We start from the raw sequence: 17,741 nt of genomic DNA on the forward strand, positions 1-17,741 counted from the left end.
AGGGTACCCGTGAGAAATTAGTAAAAAAATGACTGGGAAGGACTTGATCTGAGTAGTTTTTAGCTCAGATTTGATGAACGGTTCAATTAAAAACTACTCAAAACAAGCACTTTTCGGCCATATTTTTTGTAATTTCTCGCGGGCACTCTTAAAATCACATTCTTCACACATTGAACGGTTCGGATCATAAAAATTTGATCGGAAACTAAGAGATTGAAATTTGTAGTGTTTTTTTAGATTTTTTTTAGGTGTTCCTTGAACTGCCCGATATTTACAAGAATGCAACCTGAGTAGAAAAATGTAGTACTATCTCTGTTGATTTCATAGTCGGAACAGAACGAATGACAAACTATACATGAAATGACTTGATAGAATTCGTGCTAAATTCAAAGAATAATCATGAAATAGGGCTAAATGCCCTCGCCCGTGGCCGAGTCAGGATTTAATTTCAAGAGTGACAAATCGGAGTCCACTTTTATTAGTGCTTGTTGTTTGTAAAATTGTGAAGAAAAAGGTTACGTGTATAATCATATATAAAAATATTATTGTGAACTTTTTTTTTTGTTTTGAAAAGATTAAAAGTTTGGTCCAACTTTGTGTGGTTCTCATATGATAGCCATTGAGATATTAAGGTTATGCTTCCACCGATGATTTTTTTAAAGAAATCTTTCCGAATATATGGGTAACATATGAATTTGTTTGAAAAACAGTAGGTGCCTAACCAAATTTTAATTGACTTGAAATTTGGGACGGGGTGTCACCTGCTAGTAGACGGTGAGAATCGTGAGATTGATTCCTCTTGAATTAGTCCAAGTGTACTCCGACTAGCCTAGACAACTACCTGAGTTTTAAACATGCCATCAGCTTTGTTTTTGGGATTTGTAATTGAGTGCTTTGTTCATGTCCTAGAACTAGCTAGAACAAAAGTACTGTGAGCTACCATGCATGATTAATTTGTCAAACCATTTTGATGGGAAAGGGCACTAAAGATGGTGAAATGAAATGTGACTTAGAGCACTAAGAGAAATGCATTATGCCTACGCGTGTATATGTACAGAGAGAGAGAGAGAGAGAGAGAGAGAGAGAGAGAGAGACCAAAATGCACATGCATTTCACTTCATTTTGACAAGCACTAGGAAGCATACAACAAAAGGAAAAAGAGAACTAACAGAAAAATCCATTGACTCTACCCAACATCTCCCTTTTAAGCTACATGCACGCAGAAAGTAGGAGCATCTCCAATGAGTTTTTTTTGTTTTTATAACCAAGGAATAGCCCTACAGCCGAGCCACAGTTAGACTCGACTGTACAACCCAAATCTCGGGGGAACCAACATCTCCAATGAGTGTTGTACCTATAACCTATTGTATATTTGAACACATGCCTAAAACATATATAAATGGTTCTCACTTTTGATATACAGTATTTTATAAGTTCACACATTTTAGAACACAATTTCTAAGAGTCCATAGGAGATGCTCTAAGCACATTAAATAAGGCAAATTGGAGGAACTTAGAAAACTCTTCTTTTATATATATGTATATATCGGTGAAAGTTAATTTCATTAGAATAATTAGATTAACATACCTATTGTATATTTAAACTAACACATGCCTAAAACATATATAAATGGTGCTCACTTTTGATAGACAGTATATTATAAGTTCACACATTTTAGAACACAATTTCTAAAAGTCCATTAGAGATGCTCTAAGCACATTAAATAAGGCAAATTGGAGGAACTTAAAAAACTCTTCTTTTTTTTCTTTTTCTTTTTTTCTTTTTTATATAAGTGAAAGTTAGTTTCATTAGAATAATTAGATTAACATCTTAAAAAAGAGTTGAAATCTTGATGATTTCATTACTCTTGACACCTAAGGAACATAGAAAACTTTATCGTACGGTTGTAACCTTCTCATAAAATGTGATCTAATGTCTATATGTGTTATTTTATTTGTACTTTGAAAAGTTCTCTCAATCTTATTATATAGACTAGCATATATCTGTTTGCCAAACAATCTTAAATGGTTGCTAGAAAAAACAAATGAAACATAATATGATAAGGCAAGTCGAGGCCCGCGCATCACAAGGTGTCCTTAAAAACATATTTGTTGCCTCACCGGGGTGCTTGAGTTTTTTATCGGTGTCCAACTCTAGGATACAATGGTTGAACAAAAATAGTGACACTGCACTGGAATTGCTTGATTGAGCTGAACTGGGCAGTGCCCTCTCTCGGCACGCGAAGGATCGAACTTGAAAGATGAGAATTTGATTCCAAAGCTGAAAAACTAGATAGAAGAGCTTTGGTAGTGAAGAAGTGCTCTGCTTATGGTTGTGTTTCCTAGATATGAAGCCCAAGTGGGTTGTCGCAGTGGTTAATGGAAAATTTTAAAATGACACCTGAACTTTCACTCCAATGTCACTGAAACACCTGAACTTCACTTTATTTCAATTAAACACCTGGACTTTCAAAGTCTCCAAATTGAGGCAGCTGCCGTTAGCCTCCATCCATTTCTCTCACAAATCGGCTGATGTGGCTCATTTCTGGCATTAAAGGGTCCCACTAGAGATGTTAGGAAGTGAACTCAATGCACACAATTACAACCCATGCCAGCCCTACTTCACTTTTGGATTGTGATTGTATGCATTGAGTACACTTTCTAATATCTCTAGTGGGGCCCTTTAACGCCAAAAAATGAGCCACATCAGCCGATTTGTGAAGAAAATGGATGGAGGCTAATGGTAGGTGCCTTAATTTGGGGATTTTGAAAGTTTAGGTGTTTAATTGAAATAAAGTGAAGTTCAGGTGTTTCGGTGATATTGGAGTGAAAGTCCAGATGCCATTTTGAAATTTTCCCGGTTAATCAACTTGTCTCGGCGGGGCTTACCATCCTAAGGTTGCAGGGTTGATTGCCAAGACGTGGAATTGAAGGGCTGTGGGAGGAGCTAGAGAGATTAGTCTGATTTATCGGGACACTCTTTATTAAAAAAGAAAAAATGAAAAGCTAGGTGCTGTATTTATACACAGAAGTAGGACAACCACCACAACCAAGAAGGGACAAAGCATGTTAGCATGATCTGCTCAAACAAGTGGGAAAATGGTTGAGAGATTCAATGTAGGCACTTGTTGCAAGACAAAATGTATTTTCAACAAAAACTTGTGTTAATGTGTGATATGCTGTTCCAATAACAAATAAATGCATTTCTTGAGGGCTCCAAATAAAAAAAAAATTACTGGAATAACATGCATTAACCCAATTTTGAAAATCGATTTATAACACCAAAAGAACAAAAACAAAAGAGGAGGATTGTGCAATGGATAGCTGACAGCACCCTCCCAAAAGATACTTAATTATGCTCTCAATGAATCTGATAGAGACAACGAATTCTTAGGTGACCCCATTTGATTGAGACTTAGTACTTGATTTAGTTTGGTAACATCGGAAAACATATTAAGACTTCAAAGGCACAGCTGTGAATCAGGTCAATAGAATTTTTGTAGGAGTATTTGCGATTGGATTAATGGAAGAAACAAAATTCACAAAAATGATACGATTCAAATTAAGGGTCTCTCTCATAACCATTAATCTATCCAGCTTTTAGATAGATGAGAGAAATAACACCACCTTAAAAAAGCATACAATGTTTGAGATTGAAATCCTTTGACTAAACGTTTTACAACTTTTATGGCATATCCTTGATGGCTAAGCCTCTTCGATTCTGCCACAAAGCAAATGCGAACTCACCAACTCTAAGTACATTTCGATGTAAGAAAAAAGAAAGAAAGATCGAAACGAAATTTTTGTCAACGATGACGCTAGATCCACTCAGCAGCACCAATCTTTTTGCTTTTAGCTATACGTTTGTATTTCCATGGGCAAGTGATGGACAATATGCTATTGTTATCTACGATCACATTCTTTCTCCCTTTCTTTCTTCACCTGCTTATAGTTGCCTGCATGGCATCCAATTTTCATAAGTTTTCTAAGAACAACGAAAGATTAGTTACGCCTGTACATGCATGAGATATACACTCAAAACCAAATTTCAACTAAAACAAGGGGAACAGAGTAAAAGAGCTAAACACCAGAAATTATGGGCTGGGATCGAAATCATTCGCAGAAGTTGTCAAGGAGAAAGGACAGCCAAATCCTGGACCCCAGAAGCCACGCTGGGAAATTGTTGAGAACGCTCAAATTAGATTGAAAGAAGTCGGTAATGAATGGCTTCATTGAAGCGCCATTGCCAAAATGACAGCAATGCGATCCATAGCTTCATTCCAAGAATCAATTGAGAAATCTGGGGTACCTGGACATCCAAGTTAGACCAATGGGAGGTGATTACATAGTTCTTACTTTCACTAGCTGTGAGGTAAGAGATTCCACATTCAATGGAATCTCATCGCCAACTGGCTTTGAGATGGATATAAAGTTTCCACATGGTACCAGAGGGGAGCCCATTCCACCCCATTTTGTAAAATTCACAATCCAAATCCCACGGTGACAGACTAGCAAAAAGGCTACACGATAAAGTTTTCACATATCATGCTTGGATTAAAGAATGGTTCATGGAATTTAAAAAATGGGAGGAATCTAAGTTCATTCAACCATCACTGACTGATATGGCTAAACTGCTATGGGGTACCACTTCATCTGTGAAATTCTAACACATTTTCTTTGATGGGTCAGAGGTGGGGAGATGTTGTCCAAATAAGCGATGAAACACTCAAAAGGCATATCCTGAGCAGCTGGCAAAGTGCTTATCTCCACAAGAAAAATTGATGGAGGATGAAAATATTATATTATTTAAAAAAGAATATAAAGTTTCTTATTTTTGTTTTAGTTATTTTGTTAGGAATCTTGCAATTATAGAAATAAGTGTTTACATTATTTAGTTTTTCAATTTAGTTTATTTAGTTTCTTTTGAAGAATTCTTTGATCAAGAAGACTCGATTCTAACTTTGGTAATTTCCTTTTTCTTTATTTCCTAGTGTGTAGGGTTTCTCCTACTATAAATTGAGTTGTAAGCCTTAGGGCTATTTAGTTTTTGATGATTAATGAAATTATAAAGAGTGTTCTCTTTTATGCCAAATTCTTTGGTATTCTACGGAATCAACAAAGTGTTTGATGCCTTTATTCCTAGGTATTTAGAGAAGGATTTCGATCTCCAGGTATTCGTTATGAATCAACGGATTTCGGACTCGATTATATAGTTCTGATCTTCATTAGCTTCCGCTGCATGCATAAAAAATGAAGGTCATCAATGAGGTAATCGAGGTGGAATGCAAGGGGAAAAAATTTCCAAGTTAAGAGTAATGGAGGAACAAATGGTGATAAACACCATCCTCAGAACAGATTGCACTTGCGAAGGTTGCCGATTGGAAGATGAAGCTGGTACTGGTGATCAGAACAAGGAAAAGGAAAGTGAAGCTGATCGATACTGGTGAAGATAATGATGTGGAAAAACAAGAACAGATGGCAAAAACTGATGGGGTTAATGTTGATCATGGAAGCAGTGGAAGTTGTGCCAGATTCACAAGAAGAAAATCCATTACAGCTAGCCATTAAAGAGATGAGAAATCATGACAAATTCATTGGTGGGAATGGATATGTCAGAACAGGTGCGGAGAGAAGCCCCCAACAAAATTCAAACTTTAAACTTCACATTGCAATGGGCTTCAGAGTAAAATACAATAGCCCAACCATTATACCCAGCCCCTTTTGTCCCTAGAATGAGCAACCCAAATTGCATATATGGAAGCTGAAAAGTCTCTACCACTCATCAGCAGTAATAATCATGGAGGCGGAGGTGTACTAAAACCAAAAGAGAAAAAGAAGAAGAAGAAGAAGAAGAAGAAGAAACCTATTGAAGAAATTCTGGGATTTTCAAAAGAACTCAATTCACCACCCAACATTGGAAGGAGAAGGAGAAGGAAAAAGGGAAAAAGTGTCGTACTCAGTCTTCAGCAGCAGCAGTTGCACTGTCTGTATCCATTTCATCAGGGAGGGATTGCAAATCGGAACAGGATACTACTCAACGAAGCTCAAGCTGCTTGGACTATGAACAAAATCATGGGCTTGGGCTATGAAGGCAATGAAGAGGAGGAAAATAGTAAATTTTGTATGAAATGGAAGCTCGGGATGAGGAGAGGGCTGCTTGCCTTCTCTAAGCAATTCAAAATTCCATTCTCGTATAAGGGGTGTCCTTTTCATTTTATCAAGCCAATATGAAGTTAAGCATTCTGAAAGCTTTATAAAAATGGGTGTGTGTATGTATAATATGGGTATATACAGCTGTATGTTCCAAATGGGTGTGTATGTGTGTGTCCACTAAAAGGTGTGTGTGTGTGTGCGCGCGCGCGTGTGTGAGTTTCTCACAGGGGATTTCTCCTAGGATGCAATGGAAGCTAAAGGGCATGGAAGTTCAGAATCTTCAGTGCTGATGTTGAATTCATCCAAATGCCGTCTTCTATGATGAGGCTGGTCTCCGACTACATGGTGAACGAAAGGAATTCATCCCAGGAATTCAACTTTGCATAGTTGCTATTTTGCTATGGAAAGTTTTGTATTTCGGTTGCTATTCTCACAGAGGAAAATTTTGTATTGTGGTTGATCCCTTGTCAACTTGCGTAGTTTTCTTTTCGGGTCCGTGTTTGGCGTATGATTGTCAAGGGTGTGGGTGCCAACATTGTTGGGATGCTGTAAGGGGCCAAAATATCCAGGGGTTCGGAACGTCTAGAGGGGTCGCGGACCAATTCAGTATTTTTTATGGACACGTCACTGTGAACCCATTCGCATCTGAAGCTACAAGAAGCACCAGGCTCGGTAGAGATCTCTCTGGACTCGGTGGCAAGGCTCGGTAGAGATCTCTCCGAGCTCGGTGGCCACCTCCTCGGGCTCGATGGCAAGGCTCGGTAGAGACCTCCCCGGACTCGGTGGGGCCATCCTATGATATTGGGGGCTAACGTTTGGTGGTCATGTCCCTAGCGCTCGGCGGACATTTCCCTAACGTTGAGCGGTTATCTCCTTAACGTTCGGCGGTCATGTCCCTAGCGCTCGGCTGACATTTCCCAAACGTTGAGCGGTCATGTCCCTAACGTTCGGCGGTCATGTCCCTAACGTTCGGCGGTCATGTCCCTAACGTTGAGCAGTTGTTCGGCGGTCATGTCCCTAGCGCTCAGCGGACATTTCCCTAACGTTGAGCGGGTATCTCCCTAACATTGGTGGTCATGTCCCTATCGCTCGGCTGACATTTCCCTAACGTTGAGCGGTTATCTCCCTAACGTTGGCGGTCATGTCCCTATCGCTCGGCTGACATTTCTCTAACGTTGAGCGGTCATCTCCCTAACGTTCAGCAGTTATTTCCCTAATGTTCGGTGGTTATTGTAACGTTCGGCGGAATTCTGCTACCTAAGGATCTAACAAATATCCAAAAGTCGGTTTAGAAGCTTTTGGAAGCTTCTGTGAACAGGTGGAGGACATGTGTGATAGAGCAAATCTTCTGACATATGACATCACCCGAATGGGATAGGTGGGGGACAGGTGTAATGGGGCATGGGACGCACACCTAACTTGCTCAGCACTCCAAGCCTTGTTTAGACCACCCCCTCATGTGAAAGGGTCTGAAGAAAGATGAAAGGAACACGCCTCTCTCTCTTTTCTCTCTCTCCATACTTTCTTACTAAACTACTTCTTTCTCCACTTACTGACTTGTTCGTCAAAGCTTCTTCCCGAAGGAACATCCCCCTCCGGTATGTAGGTACCAGGTTCGGTGGCAACCTTCCCGGGCTCGGTGGAAACCTCCCTGGGCTAGGTAGAAACCTCTCTAGGCTCGGCAAGCTCCTCTCCATGGCTCGGCAAGTTTCTATCCTTAGCTTGGTGGAAACGCCCCCGGGCTCGGTAGAGACCTCTCCAAGTTCGGCAAACTTCTTTCCAGATTCGGCAGACACCTCCCCAGGTTCGGCGGCAGCCTCCCCGGACTCTGCAGTAGCCTCCCCGGACTCGGCAGCAACCTCCCTAGGCTCGGTGGAGACCTCCCCGGGCTCGGTAGAAACCTCTCCGGATTCAGCGAGCACCCTCACCGTTCAACAAGGGGAAGAAGGGTCAACGGTGATTTCAGCCCCCCACAGATGCTTTCTCCTTGTGGTGATGCCTCTTTTCACGTGTTCTCTTTAATTTGTGTAACTCTTTTTTCAAAGATTAATGAAAATTTTTTGCCGTTCAAAAAAAAAAAAAAAAAATCAACTAACGCACCCTTTTGCTTAATATATACTATAGACTATAGATATAGTACAGAGATTAGAGAAATGACCGAATGAATACCGATTATCAATGACTCAGTACGGAAAAAGAATTTACGATGCGTCGGATATTATTAGAACCTAAATTACCACTTACCTGCAGGGTTGATTTTCCTAGCCTTGCTCTAATTGTTTGGCACAAAAACTTAAAGAACTCTTTCACCACACAAAACTCCAGAGTGGCTTGCTGGTTGGATAAATAGATCTCTTCATACATGCTATATTCAAAAATCATCTTTGGAGTACAGAACAACTCCAAATTTGTTATCATCAGGTGACTTAAAGAATTCATTGTTGTTCACATTTTGCTATTCCTAGCTTGTTTATCGAACATACAAATACACACAAAGGAAAAAAAAAGGAATATGTGTATAAAAAAAAAAGGCAAAGAAAAATAACTCACCGGCTAAATTGAGTGATTATTCTTTTGTCTTTTTTTGCAGTTTGAATGCCACGTGACGCTCCCAGTTTGCAGAGTCGAGTTAATATGGGAAAAACTCGGGCGTACGGAGAGAATAATTTCAAGCCCTTATCGGAGCAAGCTGAAAAGGAGACGAGAAGAATACACTATAAACAAATAGATACCACCAGAATTCTAACGTACATCATCAACTCTTTAAACAGCAGCAGTCCTAAATTTCTCCATCTACACATCTGAAATCTTTGTTACCACACAGCCATAATGTGAATAGACTAATAAGTTACGATGACATACGCAGCAATACCAACATTACATATTAGAACGTGCACCGTTCATCAAAAGGCCACAATTCCAACATTATAAGTTACGTCGTGCACCGTCTTCCATATTCTACTGAGGCGAAACTCCAAGTAGCAACTGCATCATTTAAACTTCCATTTCATCGGAGCCTGCAGGCAACATTTTCTATTTGTAAACATAGCAAAAACATCTGACAGATACACAGGAAGCTACTTAGACTCTTTGCAACTATAATAAGCAATATATAACTTGTGTGTGTGTGGGGTGTGAGTGTTTTGGGTGGGACCATGACACGGCATCTTCATTTAATCGAGAAGAATACCCAAACAACGACCTGATCGCAAAGTGGTTAGAAGCTGGCACTAGTCATTTCTTTGTCTTAAACTAACAGGGACTGCCACTAAAAGTCACAAATACAAACTAATAACCTGGTCTTAACATCAAGATCTAGTGAAAGGTCTTGCACTAAATTGAACAAATAGTAGGAAAAGAATAACTAAAAGCCAAGCCTAAAAGGACCCCACGAAGCCCGGCCGTGTGGCTTCAACAAGAGTTGGAATCAAAGCGAGAGTCTTGCTGATAGAACTGACATAGTGACATGAATTTTATAGAAGCAGTCCAACTAATATTTAACTCAACATGAAAATTTTCATTTGTATAGGGAATCCCACAAATTGTGCTTGCTTTCACCCGCATACGATAATGACTTTGGAAGCATGAATGTAGGGAGAGGAATAAATCGGCCTCATCACAAAAATTCTGCCAACAATGAAAAGACAGTACGGGATAACTCCAATACATACAGCTAAAATTTATTTTCCAAACTGAAATAAAAGAAAACTCTGCTTGTGGCATGCTTAGAGTCTATCTTCCACACAGTCGGTCCCAAACCCCGGTTAAGGGAAGGGTCACGTAAAAGACCCTGTCAAATCTTATGACATAGAAAAAGGATTTATGTAGCTGAACCCCATTGATTGGGGCTTAAGGCTCCGTTTGGTATGATTTGGTTTAAACTAACATAGGATAATAATAAGCCTTGCCAAGAGTATTTAGTGATACCTCCAAAGACGGCACCTGCAAGGATCAAGCACTTCTTATCCCCTTCTTGATCAACATTCAAATGTATGCAAGTTTCTCCCTTGAAAGATATTTGGGGAAACCCTGCTCCATTGTTTTCTTTTGATTCTTCACTTGAACATCCGAACGTGTGGAATAGTGAGAACCAAAGATGGATTTAGGGACGTAACTATAGGTTCTTTTTGAAAGATAAGTTGGGCGTGCAAAGCCATAACCATTGCCAGGATTTATTCCCTTCTGCTCAAACAAGAAACAAAGATCTACGTATTATAGTGTATTAATCTGGTCAAAATACAATTAAAGGAAGAAAGGATCACCAACAATACATTATTATTCTTCTACAAAGGACGCACATGCCTCTTATTAAAATGATCATAAAGACATGGAGTTAATTGAGCTATAGCACCTCTCTATATCAATCAGGAAGGTATTGGGTTGATTCAGCATTAAAACCTCTCTGTTGTCAAAGGCGCACGCCGAGGCGCGACTTTGGGAAAGGCTGTTATATATACATACGTACCCCTAACTATATATATAGGAGCATATAATACATCTATGCACATATACGGTCTTTCTGAAGATAGCTAGTCTTACTTACAAAATGGTAACGGCTGTTCATTATAGCCAAGCTAACGAAGGCACAACACATCCATTGTTGAGAACACTTCACCAAAAAATATTGCAACAACACAGAGCATAATAAATAACAAGGCTAACCCTGGAGTGAGAATTCCATTCTGGCAGCAAAGGCGAGTGAGGAGGTACTCCACTGGAATTCATCCTGTCACAGAAAAACACAACCAAAAAAGGGGGTACTCCAATGGGTCATTTAAGGACATATATGAATTAACTGCAAAACACAATCGATATAAGAAGACCAATAAATACACATAAAGAGAAAAAAACACAATTAAAATAGACACTGAAAAAAAAATAATAATAAAGAAGCATCCCCAACCTATCGTCCATGCTAAAAGAAATGTTCCCCTCGTTCAATCTAAATCCAGCTTCCACAAGCCTCAAAGCAACATCTTTCTCCACGTTTGATCTCTGCACGTGCAAGGGAACACCAAATAAATTCATGAAATAATGTCAGACTCATACATACATAAACATTACCTGCATATCTTCAAAAAAAAAAACACGACCTGCATGAACTATATATACTTGTACATTTGTGTGCATCTATGGGGAAAGAATCATTAACAAGTACATGTACATTTTTTTGGCAACAAACCAAAAGAAAAAATAGTACTCCTAGATCCAAATACACATAAATTATCCAAAATATGAAGCAAGATAGGACGAAACAATGCATGGTGAGCTGGTATTGATTTACATACATTGTGTAGTTCTAACTGTATGTATTCCTCAATGGCATTGCCGGCCCTCTCAAAAACTTGAAGCAATATTGCAATGGCCCTTAAAAGCAGCTCCTTCCTATGGAACTCAGGTTCTGCAAATGATCCCATTCTGTACTCCTTGCGAACCACTGACCCCATTGTGTTTTCAAGGCATTGGGGGAGTGTCACACTTCCATCCCAACCATCCCCATCTTGTCTAGACAATGTGATAGGAACTAAAACCTTTTCGCGAGCAACCGCTAGCAAGACAGCAAACTCAGCAAGCTTTCCTTCCATGGCATAATAGTAAGCTATCTTTTCAACGTTCTCGGAGGACCGTGTAAGCAACTTAATCGCCTTCAAAGAATTTTTCTGCTACATTAAATTACAAAAAATGAAAAAAAAATAACAACTTGCTAATCCAAGTCACATCCGAATGTGTCGCCCAAATGAAGATGAAAAATGATACGGGATACAAATGTGATACGGATCCGTCCATCCGGGGAAAAATAAATAAATAAATAAACCTAGAATACGGGTACATGACAAGGGTATCCAAATTAAAAAATCTACCTAATAAAACATTGTGGCTACTGTTCGGTGTCCTTGAGTCTCGAATGGCAGCAACCCGTCGTGGCCCCTCGTATCTAGTGGATCACGTAATCTGATATCGGTTCGAGCTCCATGGCTGAGGAATAGCTGAACAAGTTGATGGCGTAAACGCTTAGCGGCAAAATGCAACGGTAAAGCTTCCCCTAAACCTCCCATTGGCGCATTTACACCCATTGGTGGGCCCCACTCCCACCCCCCTTCCAGAAATGCAGTGGCACATTTCATGGAGTCATGTAAACAGATCTCCTCCCACATTTTGTGGTTGGAGGAGGAATAGTTAGATCTTAGACGCTGCCCATTGATCAATGAGAACAAAGTTTTTCCTTGTCATCACGGGCAATAGTATTGCCGATCGAATCGTTAATTCGATCACAAGCACGAACTTTGTCCATGTAAATTCGAACCCAATCACTAACTTCTTCTTCGTCAATTCGATCACAATCACTAACTTTTTCCTCGTCCATGCTCCTTTCTTGTCAATTCAGTTGTAACCACTAGCATTAGAGCATCTTCACTCCTTACTCAAATTTTGACTCAAACTCAAATTTGATTAAAAATCATCCAAAATCCTCCTCCATTCCTTACCCAAACCTATACCAAATTTGAGTTTTACTCAAATTTAGAGTCAAATTTGGTTAAGACTCAAACTCTTACCCAAATTTTTTAAGGCCAATTTCACACCTTTAAATTTACAATATTGTCATTAATGAAGCTTTTACTCAAATTTGTGCATGTTTGTGCTTGGGTTTGAGTTTACCCATTGAAACACACAATACCAAATCAAGTTTTTATCCAAATTTTTACTCAAATTTGGACAATTTTGAGTAAGAAGTAGAGATGCTCTTATTAGTTCTAACAAGTACAGTCATGGACATTTTTTCATTGTAGCATTGCTGGCAGCTGATTTTATCCTCGTACTATTCATTTCAGGTTGAAGATAGTCCTCTCCTAGTATGGGATCCCTTGCTTTCCTCCTATGCGGATAATTCGATTAGGTGGCCGCTATTTGCAGTCCAGTTTGTGCTACTCTCAGCCGATTGCTACCTACAAACCACCATCTTATAAGGATTTGCTACTTGCAACCAAAAAAATATCCCTGAACTTTCCTTTTTGCCCTTGTATAAAGAATACATACAACCCAACAATCAAATATCCCAACACCTCTTTTTTTCTCCCCGTTCGTTCCTTTTCTGACCTAGGTCTTCACCCCTCCCACCCCATCGTTCCTTCTCTGGTTCACAACGCCACCACTCACCATTACCGCCAGGTCCGCCACCACCCACCCCATAGTGCCATCTCCCCCTCCCGTCTCTCTCTCTCTCTCTCTCTCTCTCTCTCTCTCTCTTCCCCGTTTCTTCTTCTCTTCCCTCTATGACCACCACAACACCACTCCCACCACACCACAACAACAACACAACTTTGAGGTGAAGGAGGTGTGAGAAGGAAGCACAACACGCCGGCATCACCAACAATTTCGAAGTTGAACATCGGTAAAATTTTGAATCTTGTTATTAAGCGGGTTTTTTTTATTTCCGTTTGATTTTTTTCTTGATAAACCCACGAGCGTACTGCTATTTCGTGTATCTATTTCATGTATTTTGAATATAATCGAACATTAGAGTCCAATTGTTTGACATGATTTTGGATATTAAAGTCTAATTATTTGCCCCCTATTCGGATTTTAAGATCTGAAATTTATTACCTCGTTCAGATTTTAGTATCTGATTGGCCGATTGGCCCTTGTGTATTACAGCAGTAGCTAAATTTGTTAGTATAGCTCATTCGGAATGTAATATCTGAAATTTTTTGCCTCATTCGGATTTTAATATCCGAAATATTTGGCCCCATTCGGACTTTAAATTTTACCCGAGTTGTGTATGTATTTTACCCCAATTCTGTAATCGGTCTCTGTAAGTTTTTCACTCTAGACGTTTTCATCATATAATGTGAACCGATTAGACAATGACACAAACCATTGACATTGTCTAGGAATGATTGACAAAAATTTTGGATTTTAATATGTAGCTGAATTTGTAAGGTAAGGTCATTCGGAATTTAATATCTGAAATGTTTTGCCCCATTCGGACATTAGAGTCCGATTTGTTCCCTCTATTTCAGTCATTAGAATCCGATTGTGAGAACCCATAGACATTCATAACATTACCCCACTCAGAGTTCTTTCTTCCCCATTGAAAAAGAATAGGAAAACCCTAGTTTGGCATGAAGAACTTGAAGTAATCTCTTGGAGTTTAACATGTAATCTGAAAATTTCTCTTCTTTTGATCAAAAATCTTTCTTAAACTACGAGTATTGATGAATATGTGCATATAGAATCAACCTATATGGAAGAGATTTAAGAATTAGGGTTTTATAGTGCTTACATGGTGATTTTATACCTAATTCATCTTAAATTCTCAAATATTGTTAATTTGTATGGATAATATAATTTTGATCATGGAAATCCAAGATTGATGCATGTTAGTTGGTATATAGATGGATTATGAGCATGAACTTGTAGAATTTTGAAGTTGCTTACTACTATTGATGTGAAGATATTTTAGAAAATTTGGGCAGCATCCAAAGCTGCATTTTTCGTCAAATTTATTATACTTAGACAAGTTTATTGGTTATGGGTCCTTTCGAGTCTTAAAGATTGTTAAGTTGATGTTGTTTTGGCAATGGAATTATCGAAAAATATGAAATACACAATTTATAATGAATATTTGATCACAGACTGCTCTGCTGAAAAACTGTGTTTCCTGCACAGAATTTCTGACTTTGAGATTGAATTTGACTATGAGTTATACCAAATCCCAGGTCATTTGGGTGTATACTTTGATCTTGGCAGATTTTACAAGTTGGTGTGACACTGCTGGAAATACTTTGACCGCAGCATGTGGTCTGAGTTTGTGGAATTAATTGAGCGACCTTAAGAGGTCGTATTATTCTAATTTTTTGAGTAGTTGCTGTTCTATGTATCTAATTTGATCATATAAATTTGCGGTTCTTAACTTTGTACGGATTAGTCTTTAAAAATACAACTTTGAGTCTTCTATTTGGGAGGGACATGCATTTCATGCATTCATATGTTGGTTTGTGCAAGTAAACTTGATTTTTCTTTTCGTAAGGGTGATTTGGTGATATCAATTGTGTACTAGGTGTTAATGAGGTTCCAAGGTCATCTGAGATATGTAGGCTGTGAGTGACGTGTTGATGAATCTTTTGTGTAGAAGTTAGAGGTGGAGTTTTCCTGACACTTAGCTCATATTTTATAACATGTGCAAGTCTTATGCCAATTTAATGCTTCTCTTATAAGCTTGAAAGTAAAAGTTTATTGATAGAAAGTTTTTGGTCACGTTACCATTGATGGATTCTGATATAATTCTATAGCCAAGGTTTATGTGGTCTGTCGTTGGTATTACCTGACATGGTAGTTTATTCTTTGTTAAATTTCGTTTTGGGTGTTTCTAGACGTGGGGTGTGACACCGATTTATGTATCTTTATTCAGAGATTAGTATCCGATTCTCCTACCTTTAATTCAAGCGTTAGACTAATGTATTGTTTGCAATGTACAGGAAATACAATGACACGAGTTCCTCCTACCGTTTCTACAAGGAAGAGGAAGGTTGAGCAAACTTTAACTTTGGAAAGTAAACGAGGCAAAACACGAGGACGAGGGCAGAGGCAAGAGGTTGGGGGTGAGGAGGATGTGGTGGTTGAGCAACATCGTGAGGTAGACTCTAGTACCTAGTAGGAAAATAAATACTATAGTTTTGCATGTGGTTTCATATTAGTCAAATGCAATAATGTGATAAATCTTGATTCATTTATAGATTCGTATCGTAGGTGTGCCTCAAAGAACACTCGCACTGACGCTTCGATTCCACAAACCATTCGACTTGATGGGATGCCGCTAAAACAAGTGTCATGGCATTCGACGAAACAACTCCCCTTAGCCTATCAAATAGAGTTGTCCTAAAATCATGTTGCACAGAATTAAGGCTCTTCTCAAACGAAGTTTTGACTTCAGTAACTTGTAACAGCATCAATCTGTGAATCTTCTCCCATATAGTATCAAAATTGCATTGCGAGTTTTCAAGATGATTTTTTAGCTTCGAATGTGAACTCTCCGCCCTATGAATAAATATGGCAAGATATTAACCGTAGCAAATAACATGAATAAATGAAAATTTTTCAAAAACGCGTGAATAACATGAATATTAAGGAAAATGCCAGAGTTATGAGTGAAGCGTTTACCTGTTACTTGTTAGGTTTCTGAAATGCATGACTTTGTCCATCCAAGCTCCTACAAACCTCTCTTTGTAGGGTACCAACCAATTTTTCTCGACGTACTCAAGTGCTGCAGGAACCATTTCAAAATTACGCTTCAAAACACAAAGGCGCTCCTCATACTGTGTAACACTCGATGAAAGGATGACTAGGCCCCAACCGCAAATAAACTCCTCCCATATCTTGTAATCAAACATCTTTCTACACTTGGCTAATACGTTATTGCCAATATACCATCTACATAGGAGGTTGGTAGCTTGAGGGAAAACATGTGCGATGGCATTCATAAGCGCCAACTCCCTATCTGTGACAATAACAGACGAAAGCGCGTTGGGATCCATCATGCCTTTTAGCTTCTCCAAGACCCAAGTGTAGTTTTCCGTTTTTTCACACTCCATGAAAGCAAATGTTGCACAAAAAGTCATCTCCGTCGATGTTACACCAACAATTTGAAGCAAAGGAAACTTGGACTTATTCGTCTTGTATGTGCAATCCATCATTAAAACGTGGGAAAAAGCACGTAACATCTCCCCGGCAGATGGGGGAGACCAAAACAACTCCGTGACATTCTCAGTCTCGTTCCCACGGGTTCAATGAACGTAGTGGTACTGCCGATCCAACAAATGTTGCATTTGAGATTTTCCAGCTTTCTCTATCACTTGATACTTTTGTCGTATATTGTACACGGTTTTGATAGACGTTACGTTCTCAGGATCTTGAACCTTCAAATGGGTTAGGATTTCTTTGGGTTTCACCAAAGCGACTGACAAATCAACCACCGTGCTAGTCTGCTCTGCCGATAACCTCCCAGCATACGAATGGCCCTCCAAGTATACCGCTGAAGGATGGTTGTGGGTGCCATTGTGGACAGAGACAGTTCAACCATCATTGCCCTTTACAACTTTCAATTCAAATGGGCATTCATATTTTTTGGTGCCCGTGGACCGTACTCTCTTCTTCACAGCTACCTCATTCCTATCAACTTTCTTCACAAATGGCCTATACTTACCACTCATTTCACATGAAAATCTCATCCTAGGTGTGCGATTCTTAATACATTTCTCAGAACCCTCAATCACAATGATAAACCCGTGTTGTTTACCAGTGCATCTTATCCAATCTACCAACGCTTCATCAGATGGAAAAACCTACACACACATAACAAAAATTATAGCCCGTAATATAAGATTGCACAAGATAAATACTCTATCAAAAAAACACTTACCATCTCCGTTGTAAAATGCTCCGTATAATCGTATGAAGTACAAGTTGAAGTAGGTATAGTCAATGGCCCTACATAACTACCAAGTGTTGAAGTGTCAACCTGTAACACCCAAAGACCAACTAGGTAGGTGTAGGATTTCTGCAGTTTAATTCAGATATTAATATCTGAAAAC

At 39.1% G+C, this 17,741-nt stretch overlaps 1 protein-coding gene across 16 annotated transcripts; it reads right to left on the bottom strand.

Moving 5' to 3' along the window:
- Nucleotides 1-3,814: 3,814 nt before the first annotated feature.
- LOC131320958 (uncharacterized) lies at nt 3,815-11,925 on the bottom strand. 16 transcript variants are annotated; one of them, XR_009198420.1, is made up of 6 exons: nt 11,442-11,919; nt 11,057-11,146; nt 10,816-10,879; nt 10,096-10,335; nt 9,035-9,211; nt 8,670-8,842 (listed from the first exon to the last, which is right to left on the bottom strand). XR_009198420.1 is itself a non-coding variant. In XM_058351893.1 (4 exons), the coding sequence occupies exons 1-4, from the start codon at nt 11,736-11,738 to the stop codon at nt 3,947-3,949; spliced, it is 510 nt and encodes a 169-aa protein (XP_058207876.1). In that variant the 5' UTR covers nt 11,739-11,924; the 3' UTR covers nt 3,815-3,946. The 16 variants fall into 16 exon arrangements, 4 of the variants coding, with proteins under 4 accessions (XP_058207876.1, XP_058207879.1, XP_058207880.1 ...); XR_009198419.1 differs by having other exon boundaries at nt 8,668-9,211; nt 11,442-11,911; XM_058351893.1 differs by lacking the exons at nt 9,035-9,211; nt 10,096-10,335; nt 11,057-11,146 and adding an exon at nt 3,815-3,956 and having other exon boundaries at nt 8,704-8,842; nt 11,442-11,924.
- Between the last annotated feature and the right edge of the window lie 5,816 nt (nt 11,926-17,741).

Source organism: Rhododendron vialii, chromosome 3a (genome assembly GCF_030253575.1).
Source record: "Rhododendron vialii isolate Sample 1 chromosome 3a, ASM3025357v1".
Classification (NCBI taxonomy): Eukaryota; Viridiplantae; Streptophyta; class Magnoliopsida; order Ericales; family Ericaceae; genus Rhododendron; species Rhododendron vialii.